Genomic DNA, 25,334 nt, shown 5'->3' on the forward strand with positions numbered 1-25,334 from the left:
ACCCACTTGATGCACTTGCCCACTGTGCATTGTTTTCTGGGAGGCACCGTATAGCGATAAAAAAACGTGCGACGGCAGCCATCGCTGCTTGCAGCTATATTTGTTACATTGTTACTGTCATACTGGTCACAGGAAGTTCAACATAGCACCGCATGGCAAAGAACACTAAGGACCTGAGAAGAAAAAAAAAGAAAGAATTGTTGCTCTACATAAAGATGGAGTAGGCCATAGGTCACGTGTCCGGACCCAGAAGCTGTCCTATCTGGACCCAGACCTACAGTCAAAACAAAAGGTTATGATTTAAAACTTGACGGAGCACTTCTATTTTAACCGGCGCAGCTTTTGCAATCTTTACGGTAGTGGTAGTGGAAATGCACAGACCAATTGCCCACGTGATACCACTCAGCCAATCAAGTCTGTGCATTCCTGAAGTAAACACTGTGACTCAACAGTGCAAGACAGATGAGAGAGAATTAGAGTAAAGTTACACATGAAAGAAAGATAGCGATACACGTAGAAAACAAAGGGAGAGAAATTGACGACTCAGATGGAGAAAGGAAGAATAAAGAACAAATGGCGCTTTCCAAAAAGAAGAAAAGTGGACAGTGTGAAAATAGAGCATTTAATCCAGAATGGACAGACAGGACATGGCCAGACACATTTCTGTTCACACTTCACACTAAACCAGTGTGTCTCATATGTTCAGAAACTGTGGCACTTATTATAAGTGGCAATGTGAAACGCCATTATGAGACAAAACATAAAGGATTTGAACAAACATATCCACTCAAATCTGAAGACAGCATCCCTGAGACAGCTTTCCCAGGTCTGAGGGAAGTAGCCCTATATATCCTGACTATGTTTGGCTCTACATACAACTGTGAGGCCGCTTTCTCTACAATGAACAGATTTACAATTTTCACATTTTATTTATTTTCTCTTATTTTAAAATGTAGCCCTACTTTTATTTATTTAATGAGAGAACATTATACATATCTACAATCATACATATGTTCACTTCTCTGTTACGTGACAATAGATATTGTCAAAAGGTTTTTAAATTGTACTGAATTTACTTGATTTGACAGTCAGGTATTGATTGCTTGCAGATGTTGATACAACTACTAGGCTACATAAATGTATATCACACTAACCAGTTAGACATTATGATCATCCGGACCTTTGCTTCAAGAAATTTTCTCTTACTGGACCTCTTTAAATTTTAGATGAATACCTCTGGCGTAGGCTATAAAAAGATTGCCAAGACCCTGAAACATGATCTGCAGCATGGTGGCCACTCAGAAAAGGCCTTGGCATGGTTGACCAAAGAAGTAATCATATCCAGAGGTTGTGTTTGGGAAATATATGTATGAATGCTGCCAGCATTGCTGCAGATGTTGAAGGACTGGGGGGGTCAGCCTGTCCGTGCTCAGACCATACGCCACACACTGCATCAAACTGTTCTGCATAGCTGTCATCCCAGAAGGAAGCCTCTTCTAAAGATGAAGCACAAGAAAGCCCGCAAACAGTTTCCTGAAGACAATCAGACTAAGGGTATGGATAATTGGAATCATTTCATGTGGTCTAATGAGACCAAGATAAACTTATTTTGTTCAGACAGTGTCAAGCATGTACTGGGGAGCTACAGTCCATTAAGGGAACCATGAATGCCAACATGTACTGTGATATACTGGAGCAGAGCATGATCCAATTCCCTTCAGAAACTGGGCCACAGGGAAGTATTCCAGCATGGGAACAACCATCACAAACACACCTCCTAGATGACCACTGCCTTGCTAATGCTGCTGAGGGTAAAGGTGATGGCCAAGCATGTCTCCAGACCTAAACCCAATTGAGCATCTGTGGTGCATCCTCAAACGGAAGGTGGAGGAGCACAAGGTCTCTAACATCCACCAGCTCTGTGATGTCATCATGGAGGTGTGGAAGAGGGCTCCATTGGCAACACTCCATCTGACTCCACAGAACTTAATCAGGTGACTGACTATTTAGTCAGTGTTTCCCTACACCCTAGATATTGTAGCTCTACAAAGGAAAGTAAAAAAAAAAAATCTTGCACCCTGGTACAATTACAACGCACCAACTTTAAAACATTCAGCTAGGAAATTAGAATGTAAAATGGCGTCAAACTAAATTATCAGTATTTCTATTAGAACAGAATGAAAGCCTTCATAGCTTCAAATCTCTTTGTGCTGCTAGATAAGTGTATTTCTCCAGCCTAATACAAGATAACAAAAATAATCCTAAATTTTAATAAAATTTGAATAAAAACAATGCTGAAAAGCACACACCATCTATTTGTAGTAGTAATGACCATGAATTATTTCAAAGACTTTCAGTAGCTTTCCAACCGATTCTAAAGATATTAAATTTTTCCATTAGCAATGGCTATGTGCCAAAATCTTAAGCTAGCGGTTATCAAACCTTTCATTAAAAAACCTGAACTCAACCCAAGCCAGCTGTCCAACCATAGGCGCTTTAGGACTCACATTTATGGACTTACTAAACTCACTTGGGCTCAAACAAAACATCACTAGTGCAACTCATCGACGTAATCACACACTAGATTTAATAATATCACACAGAATAGATGTCACTGATATAGATATCATTCCCCAAAGTGATGACATCACAGAGCATTACCTCATAATGTACACACTACCCGTAGAACAGACTACCCATGTCTCCCCACGTTATCGACTCGGTAGAACTATTATTCCGACCACTAAAGACAGATTCACAAATAACCTGCCTGATCTGTCTGGACTTCTTACTGTACCCTTAAACACAAACGACCTAGATGCAATGACTAACAGCATAGACGCTATATTCACTAGCACATTAGACACCGTTGCCCCAGTCAGATTACAGAAGGTTAGAGATAAAACACTTGCACCGTGGTATAATAGTTATACTCACACCCTCAAGAGGGAGACCTGTAACCTCGAACGGAAATGGAGAAAAACTAAATCAGAGGTTTTTAGAATTGCGTATAAAGGACAGTATGTCCAGCTACAGACAGGTTCTAAAAGCTGCTAGGGCTGAGCACCTGAGCAAACTCATAGAAAATAACTAGAACAATCCCAGGTTTTTATTTAGCACAGTGGCTAGTTTAACAAAAAAACAGAAATCTGAACACGCTATTCCATCACAGTTCAGTAGTGAGGATTTTATGAGATTCTTCACTGATAAAATCGAAAATATCAGGAATAAAATAGGTGACGCTCAACATATGAGAGCAACTAGTGACACAATCTCACCTAAGGCTTTACACAGCTTTACAAGTACAGGACAGGAAGAGTTAGATAAGCTTATTACTACAGCTAAATCAACAACATGTTCTCTAGACCCCATCCCAACTAAACTACTGAATGAAGAGTTACATAAAGCTGGTGAGCCTCTTCTTAATATTATTAACTCCTCGTTATCTTTAGGTTACGTCCCGAAGTCTTTTAAGTTGGCAGTTATTAGGCCACTCATCAAAAAACCTAACCTTGACCCAAATGAACTATCAAATTTCAGGCCTCTCTCACACCTTCTGTTTATGTCTAAAATACTAGAAAAGGTTGTGTCTGTTCAACTGAGCTACTTCTTACAGGAGAACAATATCTTTGAAGAGTTTCAGTCAGGTTTCAGGCCCCATCATAGCACAGAAACTGCACTTGTTAAAGTTACAAATGACTTGTTCTTAGCTTCAGACCAAGACTGTATGTCCTTATTAGTTCTACTTGACCTTAGTGCTGCATTTGACACTATAGATCACAACATTCTTCTAGATCGCTTACAAAATTACACAGGTATTCATGGACAGGCTTTAAGTTGGTTTAGATCCTACTTGTCAGACCGATACCATTTTGTAGAATTAAATTGTGAATCCTCCAGTTTATTGCCAGTTAATTATGGGGTCCCTCAAGGATCAGTTCTAGGACCTCTGCTTTTCTCGATATACATGCTTCCATTAGGGAACATTATTAGAAGACATGGGATTAGTTTCCATTGTTGTGCTGACGATACACAGTTATATATCTCATCAAAACCAGATGAAATAGCCACAGTGTCCAAATTAACTCAATGCCTTAGAGAGATAAAAGACTGGATGTTAAACTCTGATAAGACAGAAATACTACTTATAGGTCCAAAAACCAGTGCACAGAAACTCTCACAACTTAACTCCCATTTAGAGGGATGTACTATTACTAATAGCTCGACAGTGAAAGTCTGGACTATTGTAATGCATTACTAGGTGGTTGTCCTGCATCTTTAATAAATAGGTTACAGTTAGTCCAAAATGCAGCTGCCAGAGTTCTCACTAGGACAAGAAAGTATGACCATATAACCCCAATTTTATCATCTCTACACTGGCTACCTGTTAAGTTTAGAATTGATTACAAACTGCTGCTACTTACGTACAAGGCTCTTAATGGTTTAGCTCCCATGTATCTAACTAGTCTTCTAACACGTTACAATCCTTCACGCTCTCTGAGATCACAAAACTCAGGACTTCTGGTAGTTCCCAGAATATCTAATAAGCGTTTTCTTATCTAGCTCCCAAACTTTGGAATAGTCTTCCTGATAGTATTCGGGGCTCAGACACACTTTCCCAGTTTAAATGTACATTAAAAACTCATCTCTTTAGTCAGGCGTACACATAATACATCCTATAGTATCATGCACTAGTACATCAGACCTGCACATTTTTATGAACAGCAGATATATAAATCCCTTTCCACTGCTTCTCTCTTTGTACCCATCCCGAGGCATCCAGACATTGTACCAGCTCCCAACATCCTCTGTGGGACGAAGCCTTTGGACGTCCACTGAGCCGAGGCCGACTCTAAGAATCCTGAGACATCTCCAGTTAGACTCTGTGATACTATGGAGATCCGAAGTCCATGATCCTTACACCAATACAACATTTATCTGACTATATATTACAATCACACCCCCAGTGTCACCCATACTTGCTCATAGGGGGATAGATACATACAGATTGTGAACTATTTATATATAATAATCTAGAATTTTTTATTCTGTCAATTCTTTTACTTTTATTATTCGTTATTTCCTTTATCATTAATTATGTTTACCTTCTGCTCTATGTTTATGCTCTGTAAGGCTACATTGAGACAATGTCTATTGTAAAAAGCGCTAAACAAATAAACTTGAATTGAATGGAATAAGCTAGAATATTATGTTGGTGTTAAAGGGACAGCACTCTCCTGGCTCAGGTCTTATTTGACAGATTGCTATCAGTTCGTAGATCTAAATGGTGACTACTCCAAAAAAAACAACAACAAACAAACAAACAAATAAAAACTAGGGTAATGTTCGGTGTCCCGCAATGTTCTGTTTTAGGCCCATTGCTTTTCTCCCTATATATGCTACTCCTTGGTGCAATTATTCATAAACATGGTATTGGCTTCCACTGTTACTGTATGCTGGTGACACACAGCTATATGTTTCAGCTAAGTCAGATGCGAGTAACCAGCATAATAAGATTGAGTGAAGGACATTAGACAGTGGATGCTTTCTAAATTCTTCCTACTTAACTCTGACAATGTTTACAGCATTTGGCAGACGCCCTTATCAAGAGCGACGTACAAAAGTGACAAGACAGAAGTGCTTTTACTGGGAACACAGGCAGCCAGAAGTAAGCTTTCTGATTACAGAGTAATTCTGGACGGTCTTTCTATTACATCATGTGCAGCAGTTAAAGACCTTGGTCTGATTATTGATACCGGTCTCTCATTTGTACCTCGCATAAATAATATCACAAGGGTAGCCATATTTCTTATCTTCATATTTCTGAGATGAAAGATGATGTCATTACATGATGCAGAAGTACTAGTTCATGCATTTGTTACCTCTAGGTTGGATTATTGTAATGCTTTACCGTCTGGATGTTCCAGTAGGAGCATAAACAAGCTCCAGTTAGTCCAAAATGCAGCAGCAGCTAGAGTCCTAAATAGAACCATAAGATATGAATATATCACCCTTATCTTATCCTCATTGCATGGGCTCCCAGTCAAATTTTGCATTGATTATAAAATATTATTACTAACCTATAAAGCACTTAATGGTCACGTGCCACAGTACCCGAGTGATCTTTTGGTTTTTTTATGATCAGTCACGCCTACTTCGTTCAAAAGGTGCAGGCTATCTGGTAGTACATCAAGTACAAAAGGCTACAGTAGGGGACAGAGCTTTTTTTTTTTTTTTACAGAGCTCCACATTTATGGAACAGACTAACAATTAGTGTTCATGATTTAGACACAGTCTCAGGCTAAAGTCCAGGCTAAAAACACGTTTAGTTTAGCTTTATATGAATAGCTTTTCTTAAGAAAAGGAATAGATCTGGAGGGTTCATGGGCAAAGTGTTTGGTGAACTGGGATGTCTAGATCCTGTTGGCTTGCCACCATTGCAGACTGGAGGGGTGGGACGCATTACATCCCAGGAAGACCTCATGTCTGTGTCACCTTCTGGCTCTAGCCTTTTAGTTATCATGTCATAGCTATTCTTGCCAGAGTCCCTGTCTGCACTTTGCATATACTTTACTTTGTCCATACAGTACCTCTCTCTCTCTTTCTCAAGCTATATATGCCACTCCCGAACTCCCAGTGTTCCGAGTTCCTAGCCTGATCAGCTTTTCTTATGGAACTACTGATGGCCTACCCCTGGTTGATGTCTCGTCACTCGGTGGTCACCCTGCCAGGAATTGATCTGCATGGTCCGCCAGTGACTCATGGGATTGTTGTGGAGGGAGCCGTGCGGAGACTGTCATGCCTTATTTGAACCAATGTTGTGTCAGGCAGCTGTATGGTCTGGACTTTATCAGCAATCATTTGAAGACTTTACGAGCTCTCAGTTGCACTAGGCCATTACAGGACCTTAAAGGGCTTCTTCTTGAGCCTCGAGTGTGTTTTGGGTCACTAACATGCTAGAATACCCATCTACGATCCATTTTCAAAGCCCTGGATGAGGGAAGGAGGTTCTCACCCAGGATTTGACGGTACATGGCTCTGTCCATCATCCATTTGATGCAGCGAAGTTGTCCGGTCCCCTTGGCAGAAAAACACCCCCAAAGCATAATGTTTCCACCTCCATGTTTGACAATGGGGATGGTTTTCTTGTGGTAATAAGCAGCATTTCTCCTCCACCAAACACAGCGAGTTGAGTTGATGCCAAAGAGCTAGTATTTGGTCTCATCTGACCACAACACTTTCACAAAAGTTCTCTGAATCATTTAACTGTTAATTAGCAAACTTCAGACAGGCCTGTACATGTACATTTCTTGAGCAAGGGGACCTTGCGGGTGCTGCAGGATTTCAGTCATTCATGGTGTAGTGTGATACCAATTGTTTTCTTGGGGACTATGGCCTTGACATCATTGACAAGATCCTGCCACGTAGTTCTAGGCTAATTCCTCACCATTCTCATATTAACTGAAACCTCATGAGGTGAGACTTCGGTTGAGAATGTGCTCTAATCTCAGCTCGTTACCTGCATAAAAGACACCTGGGAGCCAGAAATCTTGCTGAATGATAGGGGATCAAATACGTATTTGATTTTTTTTTTTTTATTCTGTCTTTCACTATTAAAATAGACCCTTCATTAAAATTATAGACTGATAGTTTCTTTGTCAGTGGGCAAACATACAAAATCAGCAGAGAACAAATTGATTTATCCACCTCAATGTATAAAATATAAATTAGAACAAAAAAGTTTTTTAATAAAAATGATAGCACCCACTCCACAAACAAAGCTAATTTGGCTCCAGGAAAACAAAGGGAAGACAAAAAGCAGACTTACTGACCTCACAACCCATCCTAAGTTTGAAACCTTGGTCCTCTCTGGAGATTCCACCAATCACAGCAACTGTCCGAATGCCCAGTGGTTTGCCAAACTTAATCGTCTCTTCTTCAATCTGCTGGGCCAGCTCACGTGTTGGGGCTAAAATCACTGCATATGGTCCCTGATCAGAATCTTCAAGCCTGAACACAAGCACAAATGTGCAGTTTTGAGAATATGTAGCACCACAATTTCATACCATTGTGATGTTTTACTTCGGGTAGAAGATGGTTAATAATTGTTATTGTTTTGTGTTATTAGATGGCTTTATTTACAATTATAAAAGTAAACCGATTTTTAGATGTTCAAATAACCAACATTTAGGGTTTTTTACACCTGGTCACTTCATGCGTTTTCTGTTATTGGATAGCTATCCGATCGTAAAAAGACCAGGTGTAAATGCCCTCCGAAACGGTTTCGAGACGAATATAAATCCGATCGTTCAAACCACTTCAGGAGGTGGTCTGGGACACATTTCAGATGAAACTGGCAGGTGTAAATGAATGTGGTTGTTCAAGCCACATACGTCAGCGCATTACTCCTCCCAAACGGAAGTACGTCACTCGCAGGTGACTCGCGAGTCGTGCATCGCGCCAGAAACAAATATGTTTTCCCACCAGCGCTGGCTCCGATCTTTCACCCAGGTGTCTCGTTGGGTCTTAAAATGCACTGCTGCCGCCAACGAAAATGCAGCAAACAGTAAATGCTGTTTTTTGTAGCAACCGCATACACCAAAGCGTATTCCATTTCAATTACCCCGGAAATGAGGTAAAATATATTTGCATATTGGGCGGGAGTAGAAAGATCGGATTGATATCCGATTCGCCAAGACGCATTTATGTGACCTAATGTAAATGGAACCGTTTTAAAAAAATCAGATAGATATCGGATCAGAGAAAACACATGAAGTGACCAGGTGTAAAAAGGCCTTTAGTTACGTCAGGAATATTATATGCGCGGCCATGGAAAAATTACAATTTGAAGTACACCTTCAATTCTAAGTTTTTATTTCTCAGTGAATAACAATTGTATGGTCCTCATTAACTTCTATAAACAAATAAATAATCTCAGGTGACCTAAAAAACAACAACAAAAACTGAAGCATGGCTTTCATGAAAGGGTGGGTAGGAAAAGATCCATGTTTCAAAAAAGAATACGATTTGGGTTTGCAAAATCGAACAGACCATGAAAGTTCTGGAACAATAGCCTTTGAACTGATGAGATTATATTAATTTTGTTGTTTTGTTGTTAAAGTTTAATTATTATTAGAATTATAGGGTGCACTGTATATTGTTTTTGGAAAAAATGACTACATACTAAATTTGCTGTGTCCTGAGATTATCTGTATATAGAAGTTTCAGAGGACCATAAAATTGGTATTTAGGCCCTGAAAAATATAATTGAATATAATTAAATCTAGTATAATTGGAGGGTCAACTACCTTTTCCTCATAACTGTGTATGTGTATATATAAACACACACATAGCCTTACACATGTTCTAGCCTTAACTCACCTATCAATCTTGGGTAGTGTGGTGATCCAGACCAACAGGGGAATAAGGAAGGCTGCAGTTTTGCCACTACCAGTCTCAGCCACACCAATGATGTCACGGTTCTGTAATCCTATAGGAATGGCTTGCCTCTGGATAGGTGTTGGATCCTAACGAAAAGAGAAAATATTTAGGTTAAATTTACCATTTGAAAAATTCTAAAAAAATTCTAAAAAAAAGTTTCCCTCAGAGCTAAATAAAAGAAACAAAGGGAAGAAACAAAGGAAAGAAAAACATTTATGGCATGGCACATTATCCTCACTAGCTTCCACAGATTCTGTCTGCTGCTTCTGTATACAAGATTTTTACAGAAATTTTCTTCAAGGTATTTCTCAGATGCACACTAATTCCTGCTTACAAATTCAATTAATGCAAAACACAAATATGTTACAACTGTTTTTGTGTGCGTCATAGTATAATAGATTATGATCTAAAGAACAAGGACTAAAGAACAAGAAAAGAAGAAATATTAAAAGGGTAAAAAGATTGAGCTCTGCATTATCTGCATTATCAGTCAATTACAATAGACCATTAAATGGGCGATTTTCTGCAGATTACAGGTGTCTTTATAATCAATCGGAAGGCATACCTGATTCTACCACTTTAATCAGTTTAACTTTACTCTGAATTGATTATCAGGTGTGGTTTCTGATTGGTCAGAATACAAACACGCAGCCATATAAGCTCTTGGCCAATAAAACTGATGAGTCCACCAGTGAACTATCACCCCACTCTAAAATGTAATGTTACTATTGCACCACTTTGAGTGTAGTACTTGGTACAATATAGTAGAATACAATAATAAAAGAAGAAAATATAGGCATGTTATGTGGGATGTATAATTAATTATAATGTAATTTAACCAATCTATATAATCTATCTAGAAAAAAGTACATTAACACATTGTATTGAACATTGTAATTTAACCAATCTATATAATCTATCTAGAAAAAAGTACATTAACACATTGTATTGAACATAGGAACTTTTATATCACTGGCATAGATGTCAATAAAACTTCCCGTTCTAATTATGAATTATGAGACTTACTAAACCAAAATATTCTTTAAAACCATGTTCAGAACAGCTCTACACCCAATACCATCGAAAACACAAGGGTTTGCAAACTATGCAAGCATCACTTTATGAGCTATACTGCTTTACAATATAAGAAGTCTACCTTGTATCCACATTTGTCAATGACCTCCAGAACATGAGGAGGCAGTTCATATTCCTTCCAGTTGCGAATAGGGTTAGGGATTTTGCCTCCTTTAGTAGTAATGCTGTAGTCCTCCCGAAAGATTCTCCAGTCCCTGTCTGTCATCTCATCTAGCTTCTTCTGAGACCAGTGCCGGTCATCCCAGCGCTGCTTGGCCTCCTTCTTGCGCATCTTCTTCAGACGCAGCCTACACATAGAAACAAATCAGGCTAATTGTGTGCGTGTTTGTTGGTGGGGGTGGGTCGGTGGTAGAGTTGCATTTGAACGAATGAATTTTAATGAATGACATTTGAATGAATGTCTGGGACATAAAGACTCACTCTTCTTGCTCTTTTTCCTCCATGGTGCGTCTCTTTTCCATTAGATCTCCATAGAAACGAGACTGATCTCTTTTCTGTTGTTTGAGGTCAATGCCTGCAATAAATCCTCTGCCATATAACTGTACCTGATGCTTCTCTTTGTATCTGAAAACAAAGAAATGTACTGTAATTGTAAACAAATGAGTGCTTCAAAAAAATGAATAACATTTGTAAAGGTCACTTATCATCTGGTCTCAATTCTGTTCAAGTAGTGCTTTAGTGAGTCCAAAATTTATATTTGCATTTTATGTTTTATAAATTATACCTAAATCTTTATTATGAAAACCTATATATAGAGATAATTGACTGAACTGTGAATTTAAGCAGAGAGAAGTAAATGGATGTAATATTCATCTAAATATATGTGTAAATGTTTTACTTAAACTAAACCGAACTAAACTTTCAAGCTGGATTTTATGTTTTATAAACACTGATTTCAACAATGAACATTAACATGAGGTATTGACAACAACCAACACAGACCAGGGGTGAATGAAATCCTAATCCACTGATCGAGGAGTATTTCAAGGGCAGAGATATAGGATTCAAACCACCCATCAGCAATAAGAATCAGAAGCGAAGTTTGCAATTCGCAAAGGAAAAAAATGCATAAATAAATGTAAACAAATGCAGTATTATGAAATGACTACTTTTTGACTCAAACACTTTACTAAGGTGCTCAGGATAAGGGTTCCTGAAAACACAATTCAACAAAAATAAACTATTTAAACAAGACAGCGTATTCTGTATACATTCACAAAACATTCACAATTATTAAGAACACCGGTACATCTACTCATTAAAAAAAGTATTTAATCAGTCAAACGGAAGCTGTTTTATGCATAAAAACCATGCTGATATGGGCCAGCACGTTCAGATAATGCTTCAGTCAAACATAAAAATAGAGGGGAAAATGTATTCTCAGTGATTTTGACTGTGGCATGATTGTTGGTGCCTGACGCGTTGATTACAAAATTAGAGAATTTGTTAGAATGGTGCAATTAAGAATAATAATAATAAAAAAAAAAACAGTGAGCAGAGGTTCTGCAGATGGAAATGTCTTGTTGATTAGAGAAACGGACAGAAAATGGTCAGACTAATCTGAGCTGACAAAAACTCTTAGGGTCCTCTTTAGTATTGAAGTGATCTCAGACCCTTTCATGTTCACAATTCAACTTCATAAGAACTCAGAACCCAGAATTCTGTGCAGCAATAGATTTTGGGTATTTGGTCCCTTTATATATATATATATATATATTATAATATATATATATATATATATATATATATATATATATATATATATATATATATTTTTTCTTAAATTATACATACAAAATATATATATATAAAATATTAGTATTTGTTGAGAATAGTGGAATGCCATCCTCTTTCCAAATATCAATAAGTGTACAGCTTTCTTCATAAGACCACACGACTCCGCGACCTGCCATGGCGAAAAGTTTTGTGTTTTCAGCAGTCACAGTGATGGAACACGGCTGCAGGTATGGCAAGCCTCCAGGGACATTTGGCGAAACGAAACGCAAAGCGGTTTCACTTTGCTTTCACATGTCACACACAAATTCGAACCACAAACTAACCATGTGATCTGGGACCTGTTAAAAGGACCCAGAAGCGAACCGTACTCAGACCACCACCGGAGGAGGGTTTGTGGGTTCATTTGTGGTTCAATTTGTGTGTGACATGTGAAAGCAATGAGGTCCCGGTCCACTTTGCGTTTCGTTTCGCCAAATGTCCCAATCACTATTCTCAACAAATAATATATATTTAATATATATAATACTATAGAGGACCAAAAGAGAACTGGGTTCTCTTTTGAGTCCACTATATTGTGAACACCAAACGGACTGAGGTCACATTCGGCTAGTTCTTTTTCTGGTTTGGTTCTTTTAAAACGAACTTTGTGTGAAAACACCCTTTAAGGGGTCCGAGATCACATGGTTTGTTCACATATACACACTGAACCGCTCCGAGAGCGTTTGGAGCTAGGTGTGAAAACACCTTTATAAACACTAAAGAAAAAACACTGTGGAGAAAAGCATTTCAGAAGGCAAAAAATGTCATACGTTGAGCTCAATGGGCAAAAACAGCAGAAGCTTTGTCTGATAATTCTCAACTTGCTTTTGACCCACTGACCCATTGCCACAGACTTTTTGAGTATTGTTGCGGACCATGTGCATAATTTAAGGGCTACTATCTTCTAATGGCTACTTCTAGCCAGTAAATAATGCAAATGAAATCAGGTTTACTTTGAGGTTTACATAACTGGATTACTTGCTGGATTATTTACATAGCTGGATAACTGTGATTCTTATGAGTATATTTATACTTACTAGCTGACAGAACAAATAGAATACATTTTCCCTCCAAATTTTCATAATTATAACAAATTTTTGTGATAACACTCATATGAACAATTTATTGGTTATATCAAGCTTAGCAAATAAGGATCACTGTCTGTAACATGAATAAATGTTAAGTATATTCAATTTATACAAGAATTTAATAAATTTTGCATTTAACTAATATTCTCCATATTTATGCTAACCTTAATTTTAAGATCACTGCTAATAACTTGAAATGACTGCTAATATGATCTTTTCTGTACTCACATTGGATTATAATCAACTGATGTGTCCTCAGAAGCATCCCACTCGAACACAAACTTCCTATCATTGAGGTGCCTTGTGCGACGACGTTTCTTCATCCCACCTAGATAACGCTCCTGTGAACCAGACAAGTCCGAAACAAAAAGAATATCACTAGAACACATCAAGTGCCTTTCAAGTCAATAGTTTCACATATTAATGTATTAAGTTATATAATATACAACTGCTATAATTGTTCTCCAAACGTAATCTAATTATTAGTGGACCAAGCAATTAAGGTGACAAAACCCTATTGGAACTAGGATTTTTTACCTAATTTCAAAAAGCAATATGAAACTTAATAACGAAACATGGTGACATTTGTAAACAATATGGTACTAACAAGATACCATATTTACTCAGATTTCTGTAATTTATGAGTTCTTGCATCTATAAGCATGAAACTTGCATGAGAAAGCATATAAAGGAGGAAGTTCTACAGGAGGTGATGGGCATGTTCATACATGGGGCTGAGGTCACATACAGTATCTCACAGAAGAGAGTACACCCCTAACATTTTTGTAAATAATTTATTATATCTTATCATGTGACAACACTGAATAAATAACACATTGCTGTGTGTACAGCTTGTATAACAGTGTAAATTTGCTGTTCCCTCAAAATAACTCAACATACAGCCATTAATGTTTAAACCGCTGGCCACAAAAGTGAGTACAATCCTAAGTGAAAATGTCAAAAAATTGCGCCCAAAGTATCGATATTATGCGTGGCCACCATTATTTTCCAGCACTGCCTTAACTCTTTCGGGCATGGAGTTCACCAAAGCATCATAGGTTGCCACTGGAGTCCTCTTCCACTCCTTCATGGCATCACGGAGGATGGTGGATGTTAGAGACCTTGCGTTCCCCCACCTTCCATTTGAGGATGCACCACGGATGCTCAATAGGGTTTAGGTCTGGAGACATGCTTAGCCAGTCCATCACATTTACCAAGGCAGTGGTCGTCTTGGAGGTGTGTTTGTGGTTGTGATCATGTTGGAATACTGCCCTGTGGCCCAGTCTCCAAAGGGAGGAGATCATGCTCTGCTTCAGTATGTCTCAGTACATATTGGCATTCATGGTTTCTTCAATGAACTGTAGCTCCCCAGTGCCGGCAGCACTCATGCAGCCCCAGACCATGACACTCCCACCATCGTGCTTGACTGTAGGCAAGACACACTTTGTCTTTGTATCCCCTCCTGGTTGCCAACACACACACTTGACAACATCTGAACCAAATAAGTTTATCTTGGTCTTATCAGACCACAGGACATGGTTCCAGTAATCCATGCTCTTAGTCTGCTTGTCTTCAGAAAACTGTTTACGGGCTTTCTTATGCATCATCTTTAGAAGGGGCTTCCTTCTGGGATGACCGCCACGCAGAACAATTTGATGCAGTATGATGTGTATGGTCTGACCATGGACAGGCTGACCCCCCCAGTCCTTCAACATTTGGGTTAGGGTTAGGGCAACATTCATACATCTATTTCCCAAACACAACCTCTGGATATGAAGCTGACCATGTGCACTCAACTTCTTTGTTCGACCATGGCGAGGCCTGTTCTGAGTGGAACCTGTCCCGTTAAAACGCTGCATGGTCTTGGCCACCATGCTGCAGCTCAGTTTTAGGGACGTGGCAATCTTCTAATAGCCTACACCATCTTTATGTAGAGCAACAATTCTTTTTTTCAGATTCTCAGAGAGTTCTTTGCCATGATGTGCCATGTTGAACTTCCAGTGACCAGTATGAGGGAGAGATAACATCAAATCAAATTCACCTTCACCTCCTGAACACTTTTGAAAAGAGCTGCAGAATGTCATGTATGTATTGCAATTTAAGTTAACTTAAAAAGTTTTTTGTCTGTTTATCCACCTATAAAAATGTATTCACAAATATACTTAATCACCATTAAGGCCTTCAATTTATAGTATTTATTTTTCAACATTCAACAATAACAATCTATTTACCTTATTAGCCTTTCAACTGGTTTCTCATGTGAACAGAAACGTACACTTCTTTAAAACCTAGAAACACCATAGGAACCACTCTCGACCCCATTAGAGCCTCTTAGCAACACATTAGAAACCATTCGGTTTTCCTTACCAGTGACTAGCTACAACCTAACAAATAATTGAGATAAATAATCGTATCAACCAGCTTTGATATAATACCAACCATTTAGCAACCAAAAAGGTTAGCATAAAGCCCTAAAAAACAACTGGTTTATCCAATTTACCGTAGGTTGCCTTATTAGCCTCCTAACAATCACATCTTTACTATTATAAAGTTTAACCGTTATAATCTTTAAACCAGTTTCTGCATTTTAACCATTTTAGCCTTTACATATTATATGAATTATATTATTTTTCTTTTTACAATTTATAAATCAGTGGTAACAAAATATATTAGTACAATTTAACACTATCAAGTTTAGCAGACTGACAAGCCAATATCAAAGCATGTTCACTTATATTAGCTTCTTCCAAAATTATATAGCTAGCCCAGTACATGGACCACGGTAACATGCTACATAAAACACCACAGAACAAAGGATTAGATCTTCCACTTATCTTAATTATCTGTAGTCACATCAGCCATTTGTGGAGAAGACTGTCTGGTCTGATCAATTCCACTCTTATTTAACAGTTTTAAAAATCAAACAATTCCAACTGAAACTACACGTATTAGACATCAAATTGAAATTGAATGCTGTTATTAATCATGTAAACATGTAAATTACCCAACCTTGTGCATACAACTACTTTTCTTCATACTGACAAATTAGATTTTCTATCTTATACCAGAAAAAAGGATAATCGAGGGATTAAATGTAACATTATGTATTCAGTAAAGGGGTGTGTGTGTACAAATGTCTCTCTCTCTGTCTGTCTGTCTAACAATCACACAATGCTGATTTGTGTGTGTAGTTAATATATACACCCTCTTTTAAAGTAAAAGCTTTTATTTCTTCACTACATGAAAATATCCTCACTTTGATGGCCTGAAGTTCTTTGCTCTTGTCCTTCTCCTCCCTTATCTTTAGTCGACTCTCATCATCTTCATTTCCATTGTTTTCTCTCTCCATCCGCTCCCTACGCTCACGACGCTCCCTATCCTGAGGATCCTCTGTACCAAACACAAAAAAAAACATATCACAAGGGCGACCATAGACACTCCACTGAGAATATCAATTAAAATACAGACCTAATCAAAACATTTGACATTCATGAAAATTCTATACATTCATTAAAACATTAATATGTTGTTAAATCTAAAAGCCTAACTAATGTAAATGTTGATTTGTTCAATGTCAAATTATTTACTTTGCATAATGCACTAGATGCTACAGTTTAACTTACAGAGTTACTTTATTGTGTTTACAGAATTTAGCAAAGTGCCTTATCCAGAGCAATTCATAAAAGTGCTAAAAGTATAAAGCTGGCGAACATGATGGATAGAAGAAAAGTGTGTGTGCAAGAGACCAGGTGGAAGGGGAGCAAACTGAGTATTGGAGGGGAATACAAATTGTTAATTTATTATGATGTGTGTATAGGAAGGGAAACAGGGTAGACGTAATCTTGAATGATGAGTTTGTGAGAAATGTTTTAGAGGCGAAAAGAGTGTCAGACAGGGTAATCAGTTTAAAGTTAGAAACTGAAGGGTTGTTGAATGTTATATGTCATCAGTGGTTATGCTCCACAAGTAGACTGTGATTAGAAGAGGAGAGATCCTGGAGTAAGTTAGATGAGGAGCATTCCCAGATGCGAGAGAGTAGTGATTGGAGCTGACTTCAACAGGCACGTTGGTGGTGGGAACAGAGATGATGAGGAGGAGAGGGACAGATTTGGTGTTATGAAAAGAAACTAGAAGAACAGATGGTGGTGGACTTTGCTAAGCGGATGTAAATGGCTTTAGTTAACACTTATTTCCAGAAGAGAGAGAAACAGAGTTACATATAGTGGCGGTAGCAGTACACAGTAGATCCATGTAGATGAGCCAATCTGAGAGAGATTAGTGACTGCACAGTGGTGGTAGGAGAGTGTGTATTCAGGCAGCATCAGATGGTGATGTGTAAGATGTCTCTGGTGTTCAGAAAGAAGGGATGAGGAAAAATAGAATAGAAGACCAAGTGGCAGAAGTTGAAAAAGTAAGAATGCCGTCAGGAATTCAGACAGAAGCCGAGACAGGCTTTTGAGGTCAAGAAGAGCTTTCAGATGACCGGATACTACAGAAGAAGTGATCAGGGAGATAGGTAAAAAGGGGCTAGGGCAGAAGTGATAAAGGAGACCGGTGGGGGGGCTAGTTGTGTCATCTGGAAGAAGATAAGGAAATATGGTGGTGGAACAAGGAAGTACAGGAAAGCATTCAGAGTATGAGGCTAGCTAAAAATAAGTGGGACGTAGAAAGAACCGAAGACAATAGACAGGATTACAATGCATCGAAGTGCAGAGTTAAGACGGAGAAGACCAACCAGAAAGCATTCGATGAGTTGTATGCCAGGTTAGACATGAGAGAAGGCAAGAAGGACTTGTACAGATTACCTGTGGAGGTGTGTAAGTGTTTAGGAGCGACAGCAGTGGAGTTTATATCTAGACAGCAGTTCAATAGGATTTTAGAGAGTGAGAAGATGCCTAAGGAATGGAGATGTGTTCTAGTGGCGATCATTATATCTCTGTAGTTGCTACAACTCTGTAACAAAGAGTACTGTAAGTTAGGCTAAGAAAGGAAGTGTATATTTGTGAGCAGCAGTATGGCTTCATGCCCAGAAAGGTGCAGGAGTTCAAGTATTTGGGCTCAACTGTCCATTGCAAAGATAGGTATGGGATAGAGGTGAAAAGGTGAGTGCAGGCAAGTTGGATTGGGTGGAGAAAAGTGTCAGAAGTGTTGAGTGACAGAAGAGTGTCAGCTAGATTGAGATGGTTTGGACAAGTGGTTATACTGGTAGAAGGATGCTGGAGTTGGAGCTGCCAGGAAAGAGGTCAAGAGGAAGGCCAAATTGGAGATATATAGAATTGTAAAAAAGGACATGAAGTTAGTTGGTGCAAGAGTAGATGTTGCTGAGGTTAGAGTTAGGTGGAAACACATGATTCGCTGTGACGACTCCTAACAGGAAAAGCCAAACGGAGAGGAAGATGAAGAGCTTTGGAGCCTCCATCAACAAATCATTCTAGTTCACTAGACTGAGTTTTAGAAAACAATTAAGGAAATGATGTGAAAACCAGTCATTTCATATCAGAATTTATTAAAGAATATGAAAAAAGGAAGACAAATCCCTAAAAAGAAAAATAAATAATTTATCTAAGACAAAAGACACAGCTGTGAGTTCTGTGGGTATAAATGTATACAAATGGCACTGGGAATGCACTTTGCACTTTATGGGTGATGTAGATGGGCATACACATGCAAAGATAGCTAGATAGATAGATGGATAGTTGGATAGATAGATAGACAGATGGATGGATGGAACAGCGTTTCCCAAACATTTGTGAATAATTTAGGAAAACTTTAGTTTGGAAGAAAAGCATTTAAAAAAAAAACATAATTCACCAAATTGTCTCTAGTTCTTACCCAACATCTTCCTTCCAATATCTTGAAAAACCCTCCTTTTTCTCCTTTCCTCATCAATCTGCCGCCGCCGTTCTTCTGTCTGCTGCTCCCTGCGTTTCAGAGCCTCTGCCTCTCTTTCAGCTTTAGACAGAAACTTTGGCTACACAGAAACATCAATTATCTGCTTATTTAGAAGTAATTAATTGAACACATACAGTGAACACAATTAATGCCTTGCCCCAAAGGCACGTTTGGTCAGAAAATAACAGTGTTTAAAAACCTCAACAATGTGAAAATGAAATGTTCAAAATTGTTATTCAAAATACAGCTTAGACATATTTATTAAAAAAAAAAAAAAAAAAAAAGCACCTTAGCCTCTGCCTCCTCCTCTGCTTTCTTCTTAGCCAGCAACTCTTCCAGAGACAATGGCTGAACCTGAAAACATATTAAAATAAACTGCAGAGAAATAAACAAAAAAGTACATAAGTCTTCAACAAATTAACTGTTCAATGGGTACCTTCTCTTTTTTTTTTTCATCCTGATCCTCTTCTTCCATCTTCACATCTTTTTCTCTCTTCATTTTTGTATCTTTGAATTTGGGTGAAGTGCTCCTGAAGGGAGAGAACAAATTCAAGTTAATTTTGATAAACAGTTCCAATTTTCCATTTATCCTGCTTTTAAGCATTTTAAAAAAAACTAGCATAAACTAGCATACAGGTGAGAAGGCAGCTCTTACCTCGATTTCTTATTCTTGTCTTTGGCCCCTCTGTGGCTTTCCCGGTCCTTACGACTTCTTTCCCTGTCCTTCTCTCTGTCTCTATCTTTGTCTTTCTGTCTGCGATCTCTGAAGAACCAAAATAGAAACGTTGGCTAAAATGCTCCAATAAAAAAAAAAAACAAGAATGACTAGGCCATACAACTTTCCAAAATTAAAGAACCCCAACTGTATTTTTTTCCCCCAAGTGTCAAAGTTTGAATCATAACCAAGGAAGAGGTCAATGATACAGACACTCCACTGTTATTTATTTACCAACAGAAACAACAGTGAAAGTGAAAGTGACGTGACATACGGCTAAGCACGGTGACCCATACTCAGAATTTGTTCTCTGCATTTAACCCATCCAAAGTGCACACACACAGCAGTGAACACACACACACCGTGAACACACACCCGGAGCAGTGGGTAGCCATTTATGCTGCGGCACCCGGGGAGCAGTGTGTGTGGTGTGTGTGTGTGTGTGTGTGTGTGGGGGGGGGGGGGGGGGTTTCGGTGCCTTGCTCAAGGGCACCTCAGTTGTGGCCAGCCTGAGACTCGAACCCACAACCTTAGGATTACGAGTCAGACTCTCTAACCATTAGGCCACGACTTGCCCCAGGTGTGTGTAATGCATAATTCAGTGTGTAATTTCATAAGTTCAAATCACAAACTAACAAAACATCTCACCACATCCCCTAATGCTTGGCTTACATGAATTCAAACACATCAAACAGTTACACCACAGCTGCATGCATATCTGAGACTGAACCAGGTGACTGATAGCACCATCTAATGGTCAATAATGTATTGTAAATGTGTGCACTCTTAAAACTCTGTGGTGTGTTCTCCGTGTAAATAATCTTTTAGCAGATTACTTAAACCACATGTGTCAAACTCAAGGCCTATTACAGCCTGCTGCTCAGCCTGCATTAATTATAATAAACAATGCTGAAACAGCTTGCATGGTCTACTACACTTCATTTCAGCTTTACCTTATAAATACTCAGACACCACATTGACAGTTGGTTAAATTAAGGTAAATTAGGACAGAATGCAGCAAACCTGACAGATTGTGTAACAAAGCATTACATTTCACAAGTAACAAACAGATCTCTTCTTCAGTCACAGCTCGCAACCTTGGGGTACCCATGGACAATCACAACTGTTCTCTTCCTTGCATGTTGCTAATATGACACACTCATGTCGGTTCCTTCTCTACAACATTAGAAGGATTCGGCCAATTTTGTCCACACAGGCTGCCCAGGTACTTGTTCAGTCTCTTGTCATCTCAAGAATGGACTACTGTAAATGACAGCTGGCAGTCCCTATGAATGCAATCTGTCCTCTGCAAACCACAAAACAATTTTTTGTCCCACCAAAGCCTTATTTGATCTGTAAATGGGTTTTGTGAGTGAAGCAGGCTACTGACGGAGTGACAGAAAGAACGAGCACAGAGCCCCACCCCCAGTTCTGTCTTTGCTCTCTCCCTTGCATCAAAATCAACTGATCCTAAAGGTCAGAAGACCGAATCCATGTTTCACGTGGTGCATGTTTTGTGTGTGTGTGTGGGAACAAATCTTTAACAGACCTAATGACTCCTTTGAGCCGATTCATTATAATGAATGGTTAAAGCAATTGGTCTGCCCGTCAGTATCTGAATCGGTGTATAACAAATCATTACTTCTTAGAAGAACATACACATCTGAAATGAGAAAGTAAGTGTGCTTACCCCATTTAGCAAGATTTAGCCTTAATAATCCACAGTATGTATAGGCCTATGACAATGTGTAGTAAATTACCTATAAAATCATTTAGTTTAAAGTTAGACTGCAGTGAGATGAAACTAGATCAAAGCACAAAGCAAGCTGTTGCTAGCTAGCTGCTAATTTTATTACATTTTATATGGTAAAAAATTACACTATTATACCTTTTAACGCTAAGTTTTTGATGCTACTTTTTAATTGACATGATTAAACTAAAATGAAAAAGGTCCAACATTTAGATGTATGCTGCAAGGTAGCTGTGGATGGGCCCCATCAGGATGAAATTGACTACAGAGATCTTGTAAAAAGGTTCTACAGTGTTAATAAAAAGAGACGAGTTAAACATTCATCTGCAGGCTGTGATATTTGTAAATAGATCAATTGTGATACCTTTGACATTTCAAATGTACTTGTACAGGTCATATATACAAATATATGGTATCGATGATGTTTACATGTAAAATAAGTTGTAATCGCTTTCTTTTACTATCTAGCCTGACCGTCCGTGATCGTTTTTTCATGAATAAATAGGATAAGAAAAAAATCACAAACTGTTTCTTTGTATTTATTTTAAATTTAACATTTATTGTCAATATTGGGCTTGCGGATCATGTGGGTAGTAGGGTACTCTTTGCTGTGTGTGGATGACCATGTTGGTCAGCCACCACCAAAAGACCAATTTTGACCCTGGAAAAACCCTGTCATCAGGTTGGAAAAGGTTACAAATTCCTCTCTTAAGAGTTTGGACTCAGTCATATAGATTCTGTACAAATGGAGGAAATTTAAGACCATGGGTACATTCCCAGAAACTGTCAACCAACAAAGATCACTCCAAAAGCAAGAAAAGTAATTGTTGGATCAGAAAGGAATACAGGTTAACTTCCAAGCAACTAAAGGCATCTTTTACTTTGACTTATGTTAATGTTCATGAGTCTGCCATCAGGTGAACACAGTACAATCTTGGTGTGCAAGCCAGAGTTGCAAGGAGAAAGCCACTACTCTCCAAAAAGAACATTGTGCTCACGAAGATCATGTGGACAAGCCAGAGAACTATTGGAAAAATAATTTGTGGAGGAATGAGACTTTTTGTTTTAAAATGAGAAACTAAAATAGTGAATTTCAGCATAAGAACCTTATACCTTCTGTGAAATATGTTGGTGGTAGTACAATGCTTTGGGACTGTATTGCTGAATCTTTGCCAGGACAGCTTGCCATCATTGATGCAATTCAGAATTAAACCAGTGATCTCTAAATGAAAATGGCAAGACATCTGTCCATGAACTGAATCTCAAGAAAAATGTTTTTGCCCTGTGACAAGTATTGCTCCAAATAGGAAACAGAATTTGTATTTTGAAATATTTGGTATCCTAGCATACTGCACTAGGAATAAAACAGAAACAGACAAGTTTCGCTGTCTGTCTAACTTTACTAAACAAACAAGATTTCTGTCTCAAATCACATACTTATGTATTATACTAGATTCTTGCTGCGTTTTCATGAAACTTCAGAGGAGCTGTTCTTTATAAGTTCTACTTAAACAGACTAACTTCCTGAATCCACGACGACTGTTAGACTAAAACAGCCTAAAAGAATGTGTAGAATCTTAAAACTAAAAACCTTTCTGCAGATTTTGAGCGGCTTCGTGATCGTTTCCGTTCCCGAGAGCGATGGCGCTTGCGTTCTTTCCCTGGAGAACTTTTTCGATCCCGGGAACGTGAGCGGCTTCGTTTTCGCTCTTTACCTCCAGAAACATCTAGGTCTCTTTTTTCAGAGTCGCCAGCCATCTGTACAGAAATAATGCACACAACATAAACATCACTTATTGTGGTGTCTTAGTGTATATACTATATACTGTATACTAATATATATGTTACACTATATACACACACACATATATATATATATATATATATATATATATATATATATATATATATATATATACACCGCCAATATGACTTTTTACTGCACAAGCTTTGTCTTTAGAGCATGACGTAAGTGTTAGAGAATCAACGTTAACTGCAATAAACGTGCTATGTTTATTGATAATTAAATCAAATGAACATTGACATGAAAGCATAAACATTTCATGCTAGTTACAGTAAGACAGCTGCGTGACACAACGCATACAATCTGACGTTAGACTCCATCACAAAGCAGCCATTTATATATAAAGGACTTTAGTTTAACATTCTAATGCGAAAAATTAAACGCAGTTCAGTATCTTTTTGGTGGTTCTAACTAACGCACACAGCATTTATGACCAGATACACTAAAAGCACTTTCCATAACATAAAATATAATCTCCGTAATAGTAATACACAGCTTCTGCACACCTGGCTTAAGTTAATAATAATAAAAAATTACCCTGATCTCGAAAATAAAGCGCTCACGAAAACTGTACGTTTAGCCTGCGTCTTCTTCTTCTCCTCCTCGGTCTTCTTTTTCTTCTTCTTCTTCTTCTTCTGTGATTTTTTTTTTAATTCGCGATTCACCGCTCGAATTATTGCTTTACTGCCATCTGCTGGATTGAGAATAACAGGATATCTTGCCAAGTTTTTGAATGAAGTTGCTCAAACTAATATTAAGCGCATATAGATACCTTTTTCTGTCCTACCTTTTCCACCCATCTCAAAGCAGTTAATATTGTCATCATCTCCACTGAATATATCCCTAATTTATTAGATGTTCTTTTATTAATTTCCATTTCTTTCCAAATAAATATGATTTCTTACTTTTTCTTACTATTTGCTTTTTTGAGCCCAAACCAGTCATTAGGCCATATTATCTTCCAAGAAGCAATTTCTGGAAAAACTACCGTAGGGCTTATACACAAACGAAACACTTCTTAATTGTTTAAAATTAATTAGACTTAATTAAAATATTATATATCTCTACCTAATGAGCATGCCAGAGGCAACGCTGGCAAGGAAAAACTACCTGACCCGATATGAGGAAGAAACCAGTCCATAAAGGGAACCCATCCTCAATTCAGTGACACTGAATAGTAAATAATGTAATTGTACATAATGTAATTTCTACAATGGTTTATAATAGTGCAATTGAGGAACTAATGGGTCAGCACAAACTCTAAATTCACCATGGACCCAACACTAAATCCTTTCTGTCAAAGTCTTCAAATGATTGCTGATAAAGACCAGACCATACAGCTGACTGGTGCAACATTGGTTCAAAGAAGGCACGACAGTCTGTGGGTGGCCCCATCCACACCAATCCCATGAATCACTGGCTAACCAAGCAGATCAATCCCTGGCAGAGTGATCACTGGGCAAGAATACTTCAACCAGGGGTAGAATGTCAGAATTGAGGAGGTATCTCTTTAAGAAGAGACAAGAGAAGAAAAAGAGAAGAAAATTGGTGATGTACAACGTGAATTATGTGCAGACAGGGACTCCTGTATGTCTAGCTATGACAGGCTAGAGCCAGAAGGTGACACAGACATGAGGCCTTCCTGGGATGTAAAGTGTCCCACCACTCCACAGTCTGCAAACCTGAGCGACTTGCGAGGGTGGTAAGTCGACAGTATCCAGACATCCCAGTTCACCAAACACTCTCTGCTCATAAACCTTCCAGATCTGCACC

The 25,334-nt window shown here is 38.3% G+C and overlaps 1 protein-coding gene across 1 annotated transcript in view; it reads right to left on the reverse strand.

Moving 5' to 3' along the window:
* The window catches only part of ddx23 (DEAD (Asp-Glu-Ala-Asp) box polypeptide 23), a 30,447-nt gene extending 6,211 nt beyond the window's left edge, over positions 1–24,236 (reverse strand). Inside the window, exons 1-12 of the mRNA XM_027145072.2 lie at positions 24,099–24,236; positions 23,349–23,515; positions 19,948–20,055; positions 19,729–19,822; positions 19,581–19,646; positions 19,233–19,371; positions 16,657–16,790; positions 13,629–13,741; positions 10,957–11,100; positions 10,598–10,823; positions 9,382–9,527; positions 7,833–8,010 (exon numbers count right to left, since the gene is read on the reverse strand). Of these exons, the coding sequence (XP_027000873.1) occupies positions 7,833–8,010; positions 9,382–9,527; positions 10,598–10,823; positions 10,957–11,100; positions 13,629–13,741; positions 16,657–16,790; positions 19,233–19,371; positions 19,581–19,646; positions 19,729–19,822; positions 19,948–20,055; positions 23,349–23,515 (1,515 nt within the window). The 5' untranslated portion in view covers positions 24,099–24,236. The remainder of the gene's footprint in view (positions 1–7,832; positions 8,011–9,381; positions 9,528–10,597; positions 10,824–10,956; positions 11,101–13,628; positions 13,742–16,656; positions 16,791–19,232; positions 19,372–19,580; positions 19,647–19,728; positions 19,823–19,947; positions 20,056–23,348; positions 23,516–24,098) is intronic.
* Between the last annotated feature and the right edge of the window lie 1,098 nt (positions 24,237–25,334).

This window comes from Tachysurus fulvidraco, chromosome 23, assembly GCF_022655615.1.
Source record: "Tachysurus fulvidraco isolate hzauxx_2018 chromosome 23, HZAU_PFXX_2.0, whole genome shotgun sequence".
In the NCBI taxonomy this organism is placed as follows: Eukaryota; Metazoa; Chordata; class Actinopteri; order Siluriformes; family Bagridae; genus Tachysurus; species Tachysurus fulvidraco.